Source organism: Dromiciops gliroides, chromosome 3, assembly GCF_019393635.1.
Source record: "Dromiciops gliroides isolate mDroGli1 chromosome 3, mDroGli1.pri, whole genome shotgun sequence".
Lineage (NCBI taxonomy): Eukaryota > Metazoa > Chordata > Mammalia > Microbiotheria > Microbiotheriidae > Dromiciops > Dromiciops gliroides.
Window position 1 is genome coordinate 91,931,722 of NC_057863.1, and position 14,445 is coordinate 91,946,166.

General features: G+C 43.5%; 1 protein-coding gene across 3 annotated transcripts in view; it reads left to right on the forward strand.

Annotated features, from left to right (window-relative positions):
• The window catches only part of TSC22D1 (TSC22 domain family member 1), a 160,909-nt gene extending 146,674 nt beyond the window's left edge, over positions 1-14,235 (forward strand). The window contains exons 1-3 of one of the 3 annotated variants that reach the window (XM_043991544.1): positions 10,654-10,747; positions 11,859-11,910; positions 12,890-14,235. In XM_043991544.1, coding sequence (XP_043847479.1) covers positions 11,908-11,910; positions 12,890-13,147 — 261 coding nt within the window. In that variant the 5' untranslated portion in view covers positions 10,654-10,747; positions 11,859-11,907 and the 3' untranslated portion in view covers positions 13,148-14,235. Of the gene's footprint in view, positions 1-10,653; positions 10,748-11,005; positions 11,443-11,858; positions 11,911-12,889 lie in introns of those variants that run through there. The other 2 variants (XM_043991543.1, XM_043991541.1) reach the window with 2 other exon arrangements.
• The last annotated feature ends 210 nt before the right edge of the window (positions 14,236-14,445 follow it).

Genomic DNA, 14,445 nt, shown 5'->3' on the forward strand with positions numbered 1-14,445 from the left:
ATAATGGTATTTTAGGCATGGAACACTATCTCACCAAGTTGCAGTGATAAATGCTGAGATTAAATTTGCCTCCTTGCTTCCTCACATGTTGTATACTGTCCTGTGAGGTCCTGCATTTTCTTTCTGGATCTTTTCTTTGGTATTTATGTAATTATTGATCCTCTCTGCCATCATTTTCCCTGAATTCAGTTGTACATATTGTATGATTATAGGATGGCTGAATTAACAGGGTTTTTTTTTCCTTTGCAAGGAAATTTATATTTTAAAAAACTTTTTGTATAATAATACTGACTGTATATACTGATTGGGCATAATCAGCACCAAAGTTGCTTTATCCTAGAACAGCTCGCAGCTTCCTTAGGATTTTATGATTCCAAATACTTCAGAAACCCTCATTGGAGTGGGCACCCCCACCAACGTGGATCCTGAGTCCACAACTATTTCTGTGGCCTCAAAAAAAATAATCTTATGGTGATGAATTTAACTAGAATGATGGCCTTGGATGGCTTAAGTTATGCTAGCCTAGATATTTGTTGAATGAATAAATAGCATTCAAAAACTCAAGATCACTTCCTTACCATCATATACTTTAATGCCATCAAATAATAATAGTATTTCTTCATCATTATGAATATGAAATAGAAGTAAATAAGAGGGATGTATAAGGTGTTATTTCAAATCTATCATGCCTTGAAATTAAAAATGTAAGCATTATTTTTTTGCTTAACAAATACCTTACATAGATTTAATTTTACAATCTGCACTTAAATATTGGTACTAAGGAAAGAAAACAGTAGCATGGATAATCCAAAATATTTAATATCGGGGTTCTTGCTACATCAAAGTGTATGGGAAAAACGTTCATTAGTATGTTCAATAGACATTCGTCCTGCCATTATCTTCTATGGGAAACAGCAGCCATGTACTGAATAAGCAAACCATTTGAGAAAATAATATCCTGACAACTGTAGTGTTCTAAATTTCTAATTAGTAATATTAGTAGTGACATGTTCAATAAATCTGAAAACTGTAGATTTGCTTCCTTAACCACTCAACTTAATTTGAATAACATCTATTATAAAACACACATTGCATCAACACTCTCATTGTCTAGAACTTCATTATCAAGGGCAGAACTAAACTCTAAAAGGTCTAGGCTGCATTTCAGGACATCCCTTCCTCATGGGACCCACTTGAATTCCTCATTTCAGCCCTCTTAGGTGAAGCCAGCTCTAGCTCACCTCACCACACCATCTGGGGCCCATTAACTTTAAAAAAATGTAACGATTGGAATGATGCCCCCTGCTGGAGACTTACTGTAGAAAAGGTCCGCGATGAAGCGAAGGTTTTTGAGGGCAAGACCAGGAGTCTTTTCTTTGGCGTCAGGAAGTGACATCTGCTTGTGGGAGGAAGAAGGGAGGAACCTGGTGCTCTGACTGGGGCTTTTTCCTGAGGATGCTGGTGGAGAGGGGAGCTAGAAATGCACTCTCCCATTAATAGATAGGAATCTAGGCCTTTCTCTCTCTCTTTACCAAATTCTTATTCTCCTTAATAAATGCTTAAAAGTCTAACTCTTGCTAAAGCTTATAATTTATTGGCGACCACTCATTAGATATTTTAGACAGTTTAGCTAGAATTTTAGCCCTTAACAAAAAAACAAAAACATTTTTAAACATTAGATAATTAAAATGTTTTAAACATTAAAGATCAGTGCTTAAAAATATAATTTGAGTGTATTTCAATGTAATTGGTTTCCTTTTAATGCTCTGCATTTTCTTTATGCCTTTAAAAACATTCTGAGAAGGGATCCATGGGCTTTACAACACTGCCAGCAAAGCTTAAAGCCCCCTGACCTAGCTGTACATGCTTGCCTCTCTTAGGCCACTGCCTTACCCCAGTCACAAAGCCTGATGGAAAAAGACCTAGACTTTTTTCAAATCCAAGAGGACTTGAAGTTGGATCATGGCTCTGCGACTGTCTTTGTGACCTTGCACAAGTCACTTAACATTTGGGACTTATTTTCCATTATAAAGTGAAGGGTTTGGACTAAATAGAACTTTTTTTTTTCCGGGGCAATGGGAGTTAAGTGACTTGCCCAGGATCACACAGCTAGTAAGTGTCAAGTGTCTGAGGCTGGATTTGAACTCAGGTCCTCCTGAATCCAGGGCCGGTGCTTTATCCACTGCGCCATCTAGCTGCCCCCCTAAATAGAACTTCTAAGACGACTTCTAGCTCCAAACTTCTGCCTAGGGTTCTTTCCTGCTGGGAGATGCCTAGGCCACAGAAGCTCTGGCATTGGTTCATAGTCTCTTGACTCTTCATAGACTCGTGTCCCATGTAGTTACGTGATGTGCCTCAGGACTCAAAGGCACTAAGAAGGGATTTAGATCCAGACCCTCTGACTCCAAATTCAGTGTCCTTTCCTTTAACTCTTTTCATGTACCAAATGACTTGAATAGAAATGTTCTGTCCTCCAAAGGATTAGTTCCTTGAGGTCGTGGTGTTGATTAGGCATGGGTCAATGGTGTATGGGAAGGAAAAATGCATATTTCCTCAATTTTAAGATTGGCTTTCATAAAGAACAAGAGGTCTCCATTCACAACTTACTAATGTAATGACTATTGGAAATAGCACATTAGGAAATCGACGGACTGTAATCCCAAGGGCGAAAGAGTGGCTGCTTTTGCTGTTGTGTGTTTTGCAGATCCTTTCTTTGAAAAGCTCTAAGCGATACCTCTCCTGTTCTTCTGGTTAGGCTTGGCTTCCCATTCCATGGTTTCTGTAATGACTCAGGCCAGAGACATCATATTCAGTTCGGCATTTTGTCTTACTAGAGAGCTAACTTTAAATAAAAGTAAACAAAATAGCATAGTGGGGGAAATGGTCAGCTATCTGTGCATCTCCTTGTGATGCATTTTTGGGAATTCGTTTCAGGGTAAATGGAGACCCCTCTGCATTTGGTATGTGGTATCTGTATTTTAGGGGAGTTGGGTGGCTCAGTAGATAGAATGCTGGGCCTGAAGTTAGGAAGATTCATCTTCCTGAGTTCTAACTTGTCCTCAGACACTACTTGTGTGACTCTGGGCAAGTCACTTAACCTTATTTGCTTTAGTTTCCTCCTGTGTAAAGTGTCCTGGAGAAGGAAATGACAAACCACTCCAGTATCTTTGTCCAGAAAACTCCAAATGGGGTCATGAAGAGTTGGATATGACTGAATGACTAAACAACAACAATCTATTAACAACAATAAGCTCTCAGGATTTCTAACCTTAGAACCAATTTTATGCCTTGTCCTTGCAATTGTACAAAAGGATTTAACTTAAATGGCTGACTTTTTTTTAACCTATTCCTTATGTATGACTTTCTGAAATAATTTCTCCAAGAGTTATGTATAGAAGGTGCAACATCTCTTTTTCCTTTAAAATTTAGACATTGCTGCAAATAAAAATTTTCTCAATTTCTGGTTATTTTGTGTGGTTAGCAGCAAATTTTTTCATCTCTTATGATAAAAGTATGATTCTCTGAGCTAATAAATTTAGCCAAGACCTAGGAGAATTTTTTCATGACAGGAAGTGGCGGAACTAAGCGGAGTCAGTAAACATTTATTAAAGACCAGGTATGTGATGTGTGCCAGGCACTTTGACTCCTTTAGAAGATCATCATCCAGTCAATAAATTGACAAGCATATATTAAGTGCCTACTATGTGCTAGGCACTGGGTATGCTAAGTGTGGGTAATACAGTGAAAGGCAGAAGACAGTCCCTGTTCTCAAGAAGCTCACAGTCTAATGGGGGATATATACAAGATTTTGAGATAATCAACACAGAGAAGTCATTAGAATTGAGAGATTGGGAAAGACTTCCAGTAGAAGCTGGGACTTGAAGGAAGACAAGAAAGCTAGGAGACAAAGATGAGAAGGAGGAGAATTGCAGGCACAGCCCGAGGCATGTGGGACACCCATGTTTAGTGGGTGTGACCCAGATGAAGATCCAGCAAAGACAGAAAGCAGTTAGGTCAGAGAAATGGGAGAGAGTAATGTCCCAAAACCCTAGAGAAAAAAAACATATCAAGGCAAAGAGGGTGATCAGAGTCAAGGAAGATGAGAACTGAGAAAAGGGCATTGGATTTGGCAATTCAGAGATCTCTCGTGACTTTAGAGAGGGGAGTTTTGGTTGTGATGAGATTGGAAGCCACATTGTAAAGAGTTAAGAAGTGAGAGAAGTGGAGGCACTTATTGTAGATGGCCTTCTCAAGAAGTTTAACCACAAAAGAGAGGAAATATATGTCACAAGGGCTGGATCAAGGAGGTCTTTTTAAGGATGAAGATATCCCTCCTGCCTACAAACACAGACATATAGACAGAGATTGAAGATAAGAGAGTGAAGATGACAGAGGGAACAATCCAGTTGAAGTTTGTAGTGAACCCGGACAGCACTTCCATGATTTTTATTCAAGCTTTGTTCAAACAGCATTTGTGAAGAAAGGAAAGCAGTGGATGGTGGGAGTAATCCAAGGCTGAGGCAGGAAGAGATCAGAGATACACTAAAGGACAAGGGACCAGAGAAGAGGCCAGTGTAGAGTTGAACTGACTCACAGGTCAAGATGGGCAAGAGAGGAAAGAATAGCTATTGCAGGGGTGACAGCCTGAGAAAGAATGGCAGAATTTACTCAATCTCATTTATTCAACATTCCTAAGAACAACAGAATTGTCTTAACATAAAATTTGACAGTGACAGCCTTTTGCTTTTTCCCTTTGTTACTTGTCTTTTTATTAACTTGGTTTAATACTTGATATATCCTACCAGTTGAATTTTCTTTTGTTTACACTTTGGACTGGGACTTCCAAAGCTCGTATGGATAACTTTTGTAAGAAGTACTAGATTGTCTTATTTTTAAAATCTATTTTTCCTCAGAAGAGGCCTAGGAACTTTGAAAGACATTCAGTGTTTAATGCATAGAGACCAGAGAGACCATAAAAGTTCTTAAACTCTATATCTTGTTATTGCAAGCAAGATGAGTCCTTTTTTGGTTACATTATCAGCATTGACATTTGTTTATTGACCTATTGACATAGGTTTAGAAAAGCTCTCTCAATTGGCAATTAATAAATGTTGAGTAACTTTTATTAGAAATATTAAATCTGTAGTTTTTATTTTTGTTTTTGCAGATTTTAAATCAATAATTTTGGAGGTTTTCGTTATTTAAAGGTATCCTATAATGAATAAAATAGTATCTTTTGTAAAGCCAAAACTCACCTCTGAAAACTAGTATTTTGTTAAGACAGGTTTTTATTTCTGGTTTGTTTAAAACAGCATATATTGATAATTGAGTTCTAACCAAATAATTTTTAGTTTTAAAATCTGTACTTTAGATTTTTTTAAGTGCTGGGTTGTTCCTGTTTTTAAAAATAATCATTTACTCTTGTTGAAAGAGATACTGTCTTTTGGTTTCATCCTTTCCCTCACCTCCCATTTTTCAATTCATGAAATCTTCCAGCATTGCTCATATAGTATATTGATTCTTCCTTCCACTCACATTACTCAAATTTAGGACTTGATCTTTTCATTACTGCCACCTCTGCCAGCAGGCTCTTGCTTAATCTTCCTCAAGTCTTCCTGTTCTTCATCGAGTCCATCTCCTATTCAAATCTCTGTGGTTTCCATATTACCTACACAAGCAGACATCCCGTCCTTCATCTCTTCCTCTTCTAAATAGCACATGTACCAGGCCCCCACCTATCTTTGTAGCTCAGCTTTCCACTATTCTTCACAAACCTCCCACTCAAGCCAAAGGGCCAACTTCTTTCCTGCCCCTATTTCTTTATGTAGTTCAACTGACTAATCAAGTTTTCATGGAGTATCTCCCCCTCCTTTCCACTTTTCAAGGCTCAACTAAAATTCCATCACTTATGAAAGCTCTCTCACCCAACAAAGTTATTTGTCCCTTTTCTGAACTCTGAATAGCAGTATGACTATGATACTTATTTGTTATATTGAATAGTTTATCTTTTCAGGCAAATGTGACGCTATTTAGATTGTAGGCTACATGATATTCCTGTATCTTTTACTCTTTTATCCCTTGGAGACAAGAACATCCCTTCCATACAGAAGCTACTCAGTTAATATCCTATTAACGATTTACCACAAGAAGTCAACAGAATGGAACCATATTTATAAACCCATAATGGAGAATAGGCTTGAATAACACTAAGGTTTTTAAGTGACAAGAACTTATTAGAATTGTATGCATCTTGTAAGCCCTGAGAAGACTTAAATGTTCTTTCACTTACATAAATATTCATATTTTCTAAACCTCAGACTTAATAGCATATTTGCAAATATCAGTCCCGGAATGAAAAAAGGAGAATGAAACTTAGTGCCTTTTCATAAAGGACACTGAATTAACCCATTGGGAATAAAAAGGAAGAATAAAAATTGAATTTTGTATCTAAGCTTTCTCAGTTACCACCCAGGCTTTTGTCAAAGATCGTTCATAATTCTGTGAGGCAGTAAGATGATCATAGAGGTGACTGAGGGGTAAATCAGCAGGATAAAATCGCAGGAGAGCTATCTGTTTTGTTGAAAGAGCTGTATCCAGTGCTTAGAGTAGAAGAAAAGTTTCCCAGATTCCTTTCTTGTAATATATGAAGTGTCTGGAAAAAGCTGCAGGGCATATATATATATATATATATATATATATATATATATATATATAGAGAGAGAGAGAGAGAGAGAGAGAGAGAGAGAGAGAGAGAGAGAGATAGGGGGCGATGGGGGTTAAGTGACTTGCCCAGGGTCACACAGCTAGTAAGTGTCAAGTGTCTGAGGCCAGATTTGAACTCAGGTCCTCCTGAATCCAGGGCCAGTGTTTTATCCACTTTGCCACCTAGCTGCCCCTAGATAGGATTTCATTAGCAAATTTACCTCCACCAAAATGTACCATACTACACCACACACCCTCAAAAGGAATAACTTCATGCTGTTACTAGTTCTTTACACTGCAGTGTGACTAAGTCTTTGAGCCTTTTCTGAAAGAAAGCAAGAGAGAGTCCTGAGCACCTGACAGTGATTTAGAGAGGGGCCATCACAGAAACAGGCAAGAATGTCTGGAATGGAATGACTAGAGATAAAAATGCGGGGGGCACCTTTATGTACTTCACAGCTTTCCCTAGGAATAGTAATCATTCCCTTCCTTGTTCACTCCATCTCCGGTTCCTTGTTCACTCCATCTCTGGTTCCAGGAAAGGAGGCAGAGCATCTAGGAACAAAGGATGTGATGATACTCTGGCCTGGTCAGACCCCATCTGGTATGGTGGAACATGTCTAGGAGGGACCTCATAAGCCAGAGGGTATATTTGAGGGCCTCAAGTTCAGACCAGCGGAGGCCAGGTTAAGAGGACTGCAGCTGTTTAGCCTGGAGAGAAGTGTCACATAAAAGAGGGACTGTCTCCCTTCCTTGTGGCCCCAGAGGACAGAACCACAAGTAGTGGGTAGAAGTTACAGAGATCAATAGAAGTTTGAGGGAAAGCTTCCTAACAATCGCAGCCATGCATAGCATGGCATGGGCTGCCTCACCTCTGAAGGTAGAGGGTTCCTTCTTCTCCCCCCCCCCCCACATTGAGGGCTTCATACAAAATCTGGACAACTCTTTATCAGGCATATTGTCGAAGCAGGTGGTCCTTCTTTCCTTTCCCAGATACAGATTGAACTAGATGGCCTCCAAAATCCTGTGCTGTTTGACTGTTTATCTTTATGTCCCCCCTGCCACGATTCAAACCCTTCATTTTATAGATAAGCACGTGAGCCCCAGTCAGGGAAGTGCCCAGGGATCACATGATCACCTAGGAAGTGGGAAGACAGGTCTTGAACCCAGGGCACTGCTGCTTTAAAAAGGCCTGTTTTTTAAAGTTCCCTGTCATTCAGGTAAGTGAGTAAGCTCTAGGACATAAAGAGTGAAATAGTAGTTTTGTAGTAATAGTGATTTTTTTATTAGAGTAATTTAGAGAGAAGTATAATAAGACTCAGTTTCACTTAAGGAACTTAAAACTTAATGAGCTCTGTAATAATCTTAAGTACAGTGCAAAGGGTATTGGGTTTGGGGTCAGAGGGCCTAAGTTTGAGACCTCATGGCCACTTGGCCCTGTTTTATCTTGTGAGGGTCCTTTATTAACGTGTCTGGGCCTGCAGCTCCACAGCCAGGCTCCTTATCACTGCGCAGTGGCAGCTTTGTGGGAAAAGCTCTTCTCTGAGCTCTCTGGTTGCCTGAATGACAGGTCACTAGGAGTTCATCAGACAAGTTGATTTCACCCTTCTAAAGTAATTAACTTCTGGGAAGAGTTTGTAAATTGAAACAGTCTTACAGAATGTGGAATCAAATTAATTTCATAGCTTGAAATTATCTATCAGATCTGATTAAATGGTGGCTAGAAAAGTGAGTACAAGTTTCTGGTTGTGGAGGTGATTCTAGAGGTAACTGAAATTAATATTGAGGAGCAGAGTGACATGATTGGGTCTGCACATTAGGGGTGTCACTTGGTAGTGATGTTCTGCTCTCCTTGGAGGATGGATTGAAATAGAGAGAGGCTTTTGTGTCAGGCAGACCATGGTTGATGACACCTCGGTTGTGAGCTTGGGTGACTAGAGAAAGGTAATGCCCTCAACAGTGTTCATGAAGTTTAGAAGAGGGGTGAGTTTTGGGGAAAAGATAATTGTTTTAGTCTTGAGTTTGAGATGCTTATGGAACAACCCGTTTTAAATGTTCAATAGACAAAACTGATGCTTGACTAGAGCTCGGGAGAGAGACCAAGGCTGGGACATTTTGTCATCAGCATGGGGATAATTAAACCTATGTCAGCTAATGAAATTATGAGAGTATAAAGAGAAGAAAAAGTTCAGTACAAACCTTTGGAGTACACCCACAGTTAGGGGGTAGGATATGGATGATAACACAAAGGAGACCTGGGAGTGGTCAGACAGGGAAGAAGAAAAACAAGAGAGAGAAAGCACTGTCATGAAAAACCAGAGAAGAGAGAATATTTAGCTGGAGAGAGGGGTGGTCAACAGTGTTAAATGCTGCAGAGAGGTCCTGAAGGATGAGGACTGAGAAAAGGTCATCAGATTTGTCATTTCAGAAATCATTGGAAATTGGTCATTCAAGATTGGATCCTTCTAGCTTAGTTGTAATGTGGCCTTGTGGTTAATGTCCCAGTTTCCTCATCCATAAAATAAGGAAATTGTACTAGATTACCTGTAAGGCCCTTTTCAGATATATCCACAAACTTGCGATGTGAGCATATTACATGTATAGTCTACCTAAATATATCTAATATTTAAAAGAAAAGCTGCAAAAAGTATCAAGTGTAATTTAGTTAATAAAGTTGGCTTAAAACCATTGAATTTCTATATTATAATCACTTTGAGCCCAGTATTATTTTGTCACATTGCTTTGGGGGGTTGGTTTTGCTGCACATGATATTAATCACCCACATTGCTGTAACCTACTTTGTTCACCAGCTTTCAGATATACAACTTAAAGGACAAAGATCTGTCAACTGTGAGGATATTAAAAAGTCATTCTTGTACGCTGCACTTCATATAGGTTGAATTGATTTAAATTTAATGCCTCAGGCTGAAGAAGCTATTATTTCCAAAAGAGGAATTACAAAAGTGTTTTAATGTTTTGAACTAGGATGGTATCTTTGAAATAAGTGTGTAGGGTCAGAAGATAAGTTTGTTTGTTTGTTTTTGCCGGGCAATGAGGGTTAAGTGACTTGCCCAGGGTTACACAAGAAGGTAACAGTTTTAAAGGCAGAAGCACAAACTGGTGTTTTCTGGAATCTTTTTTTAACGCATTTGTTGTCCATAGTCCGTTTCTAAGGAGTCACTTTTTTTGATAGTATATATACATAAGCTTGCCTCATTTTGTTGGTGGCGTTTCTCTGTTCATATAGACTTTTGCCAGCAGAGGGCAGTATTGTAAAGTTAAAATCATACTTTTGAATTTATTTCATTTCAGATTAGTTTATAATCCTTTTCTATCACCAAACTAACTTCACACTTCACTGTAAATCAAATTGTTTCTCGGTAGGGTGCACGTTTGCAGATATTTTAAATTTATGAGGGAACTTATGTCTGGCGCAGCTCAGTCTTTTGAGCATCCCTTTTTCCGGGTCGGGAGGAGGGGCAGAGGGTCTTGGAGACCCTGATTTAATCACCCCGTGGTGTTTTCGACCCCATGTCCTCTCCTCTGCTGTGGGTAGGTCAGAAAGGGAAGGGGCGTGCAGCTGGAGGATGCGGGGCTTGGCCTGCGGGTTCAAGGCCTCCGTGCCCCCCGCCCCCGGGCCATGCCTCCGCCCCGGTTGCCCTCGGGGCTTTGTGTCCGGCCAGCCGCCGCCTCCTCTCCTTGGGGGCCCGGCCCGAAGGCGAAGGGGATCGGGGATTTTGCAGGGGGGGACGTTCTTTGGATATGGGAGTGCGTTCCAGGGCCCGGGCCCGACGCTGCCCCTGGGGCCCAGGTGGCTCTTTATCCAGACTTGACCAAGCCGGCCTCACTGGTCAGACCCAAGGTCCGCGAGCCCCCGGGCGGCCGCCGAGAGCCGGGCTCCAGCGAACTGAGCCCCGCCGGCAGGCCGCGGTCCTGGGCATGCTCAGTAGGCGCTCGGGCAGGCGGGGGGAGGGGCAGGGGGACGGAGGCAGCCTGGGCAGTCGGGCCCGCGGCGCTGGACCGGCTAGCTTGCGCGGCCTTAAACGTAAGCACATGGGCGCTCCCCACCCCACCGTTCAACGACCGTACTGGTCTCTTTTTGGCTGAACTCGGCAGTCCTTTAGGGATTTGGAGGACAATTAGGGAATCGGGCTATTCCCCACCCCTCAACCCCCCTCCCCCCAGCGGGCTACGGAGGCGGACCCATCCCTAAGGAACTGCCGAGGAGTGGGGGTGGGGCGGGGTGGGGGTGGGGCGGCCGAGGCCTGAGCGGGAGGAGGAAGGAGGGAGAGCTCGAGGAGGGCGGTTCCCCGGGCTCTCCCAGCCAATGGTTGCCTCTGTTCTCGGCATATATTATGCACTGAGGCTGGGAGACCTGGTCTTCAGTCGAGCGAGGGAGTAGTAGGAGCTGCTGCTCTGCTAGAGTTCTTGGTGCAGCAGAGTCCATCGGCGGCTCCCTCCCAGGACCACGACGCCTCGCCAGCCCTGTGTATTTTAAAAACCAGAGTTACCGCCGTCTTTTCTGCAGAAAGGCCGGAAGATTTTACGTAGCTCGAGCAAGGAACCCGGCATTGCATTTTTTTTCCGTGGGATTTTTTTTTTTGGCTGCAATTGCATGAAAGCCCAATGGTGTAGACCAGTGGCAATGGATCTAGGAGTTTATCAGCTAAGACATTTCTCGATCTCTTTCTTGTCGTCTTTACTGGGCACTGAAAACGCCTCTGTGAGACTTGACAGCAGGTAAATGTTGACTGTGATAAGATCTTTATAGTTTACTAAACGAATTGCCCGTAATGATGCAGGTGAATGTTTTCAGTGCCGGTTCCTTTGTCCATTGCATCGGATGATGCTGGAACTGCGGTGACATACATCTGGGTTGCTTTTTGAATGTTTTTTAAGCGGCCCTCTCCCTTCTCAGGTCTCTAATTTCTGGGAACTGGCCTTCCCTGCATTATGTAATTTAGCTCTTTGTGGTTTACTAAAAGGGAAACGTTGGGATACAGAGGAGGAGGAGGAGAAAAGCGATTGTTGTTGCATCGCACTTTATGGAGGAATCTTAAAGAAAGGAGTTGCGAACGGATATCGCGGAATAGCGAGATTTTGTGTGGTGATTTAAAATAATTCCGCTGCTGATGGGTTTTTTTCTCTCCCTCTAGCTCCTCTGGTGCAAGTGTGGTCGCTATTGACAACAAAATCGAACAAGCTATGGTATGTAATGTCTAAGTGCAGTCCAAACCTGTAACTCCACTGGAAACGCGAGGTCTTGGGGGTGGAATCGGGGCCTCCCTTTTTCGTAGTGGGGCGGCTTATTCGTGGGCAAACGATTTAAAACGCAGAGAATGCTCACGTTCTGCCAGCCAAGGTCCCGCATTAACCCAATGGGGATGGAGATGGAGCCGGAGCCCTGGGCTCCCGGCTTTATGTAAGGGTTTTACATAACGTGGGGTTTGAAGACGATGCAAGGGGGGTGAGGCCCCGCGCCTAGGCGTGCGTTCTGTAGAGCTCGCCGGGCCCCCCCCTCCTGGGGTCGGGAGCATGCCCGGCCAGGCCGGAGCGGGGCCCTTTATGGGCCCACCGGCTCGGGGGCCTCGTGCAGTGCGATCCCACCCACCCCCACACACCACCACCACCACCCCCGAAAAAAAAAGCGCCCCCCCCACTGCCGGGCCCCCGCTTCATCTGGGGCCGCCGGAGGAAAGTTTGCTTTTCCAAGCCCGTGCCTGATTTTTCTCCTATTTTTTTATTTCCGCCTTGGCTGTTCTTTGTTATTGGAGCAGCGCCTGTGGCTCTTCTCACGGGATTCTCTGCCCACTGTTGCTAGGCAAACTCGGAACCTTTAATTCGGAGCTATAAATATCTCGGGCTCCCATTGGCTCCGACGCCTGCCCAGGTTTCTGTGACGTCAGGCCTGGTCACGAAACGGGAGGGAGGCGGGGAGGGAAATGCGGCAACATGCTCTGTCGGAACTAGCTGCAGCCGGCGCTCGGAGGAGGAGGAGCCGGGGCTTGGGGGCGGGGCTCTGGCCCCGGGGGTCTCGGCGCCCCGCCCCCACCCGGCCCTCGGGGCCGCTAGCATGCGGGTTAATACTCGGCCCGTGGGTGCCTAAAGTGGGTCAGTGGGTGGGGGGGAGCAGGAGCGCCGGGCCGAGCCCCACAGCCCCTGAACGTGAGACTCTGCTTTCTTTCAGGATCTGGTGAAAAGCCATTTGATGTATGCGGTCAGAGAGGAAGTGGAGGTCCTTAAAGAGCAGATCAAAGAACTGATCGAGAAAAACTCGCAGCTGGAGCAGGAAAACAATCTGCTGAAGACTCTGGCCAGTCCTGAGCAACTTGCACAGTTCCAGGCCCAGCTGCAGACTGGCTCCCCGCCTGCCACCTCGCAGCCCCAGGGCACGACGCAGCCCCCGGCCCAGCCGGCCTCCCAGGGCTCAGGACCCTCCGCATAGCCTCCCATGGGCCCCTCCGCCCGGCCGGAGCCCTCTGAACTGAAGCGACGAGGAGATGGACTAGCAGGCGTCTGCCCCGAGGCATCCATTTCATTGCGCACACTGCACGAGAGACAGACGTGAGACTGACACAGACACCATGATCATTTTTTTTTCCAGTATTAAAACACTCATCTGCTTTTGGCTTGAAGAAACGACTTAGGTTGGTGAGTTACACGTCAGTCAGAACTAGCACAGACACACAGCACCTCCGCAGCCTCCCAGATCCCCGCGAGGAGATGGGTTCATTCACGGCGGTGGGGAGCCGTGTGACTCTTCTCCCCAACAGCTTTCTAGCCCAAGTACTTGGACGCTTGGCACCCCGAAGGAACAGGGCTCATGCCATGGATTTCCCCGCCCATGAGCCACTTGAAAGGGGAGGAAAAGTCAGGACTGATGCATAGTATCCCCTAGAGTAAGGGGACATGTGTAGTTCAGTATTCCAATTGACGACTGTCACCAGAATCACAAAATCACCATAGTGTTCATGCCACTGAGCTTGTTAGGAGCCACTGAGAAGGTGACAGGTAGCTGGGACCTAGGTTAATTTACAATGAAGGTTATTTTGCCTAATGTATATTTGTGTATGTAGTGTAAGTATTTTGTAAAATAGACTGTAACTACTACTTTAGGTTGTACAGATTGAAATTTAGTTGTTTCATTGGCTGATCTGAAGTTTGGATAGTCTTTTTTTATATATATTATATATATTAAATGCTACATGAAGAAAAATGCACCTGAGCAAATGTTGCGGAATTTAGAAGATTTATGCTGTTTGTGTAATTTCTGAAATTCCCTGGCTGCTTGATTAATATTGAAGTAAAACCCCTGTTCACAGAAGTTGTTGGTTAAGACAGTTAAAATGCTCCCTGATATGACCGATTCTAGCTAAGCAAATGAAAATGCCAGCCTGGGTTTTTGCATATTACCTGTATAGTAGTTATGTGCATATGTTTTGTGCATGTTCTCTAAACAGTTGTAACCGGTCCCTGTATTTAACTGTGACGCTTGTCAACTTTCAATAAAGCATATACAATGTTGATAAACAAGTGTTTCCATATTGAAAGTTTAACCATATTGACAGGAGCCTCCACGAATTAAATGGTTAAGTGTGAAGGTCAAAACTTAAAAAAAAAAAAAAGCCCTCTCCATCCCCTCCCATGTTTTGCTAGGTAAGCCTGAGGGGTGGGGGGAGGGCAGAGAGGCTGAAGGAAGTAGGCAAAGTAGAGGTCCAGTCTCAGTTCTTTTCTGTAGTAGGA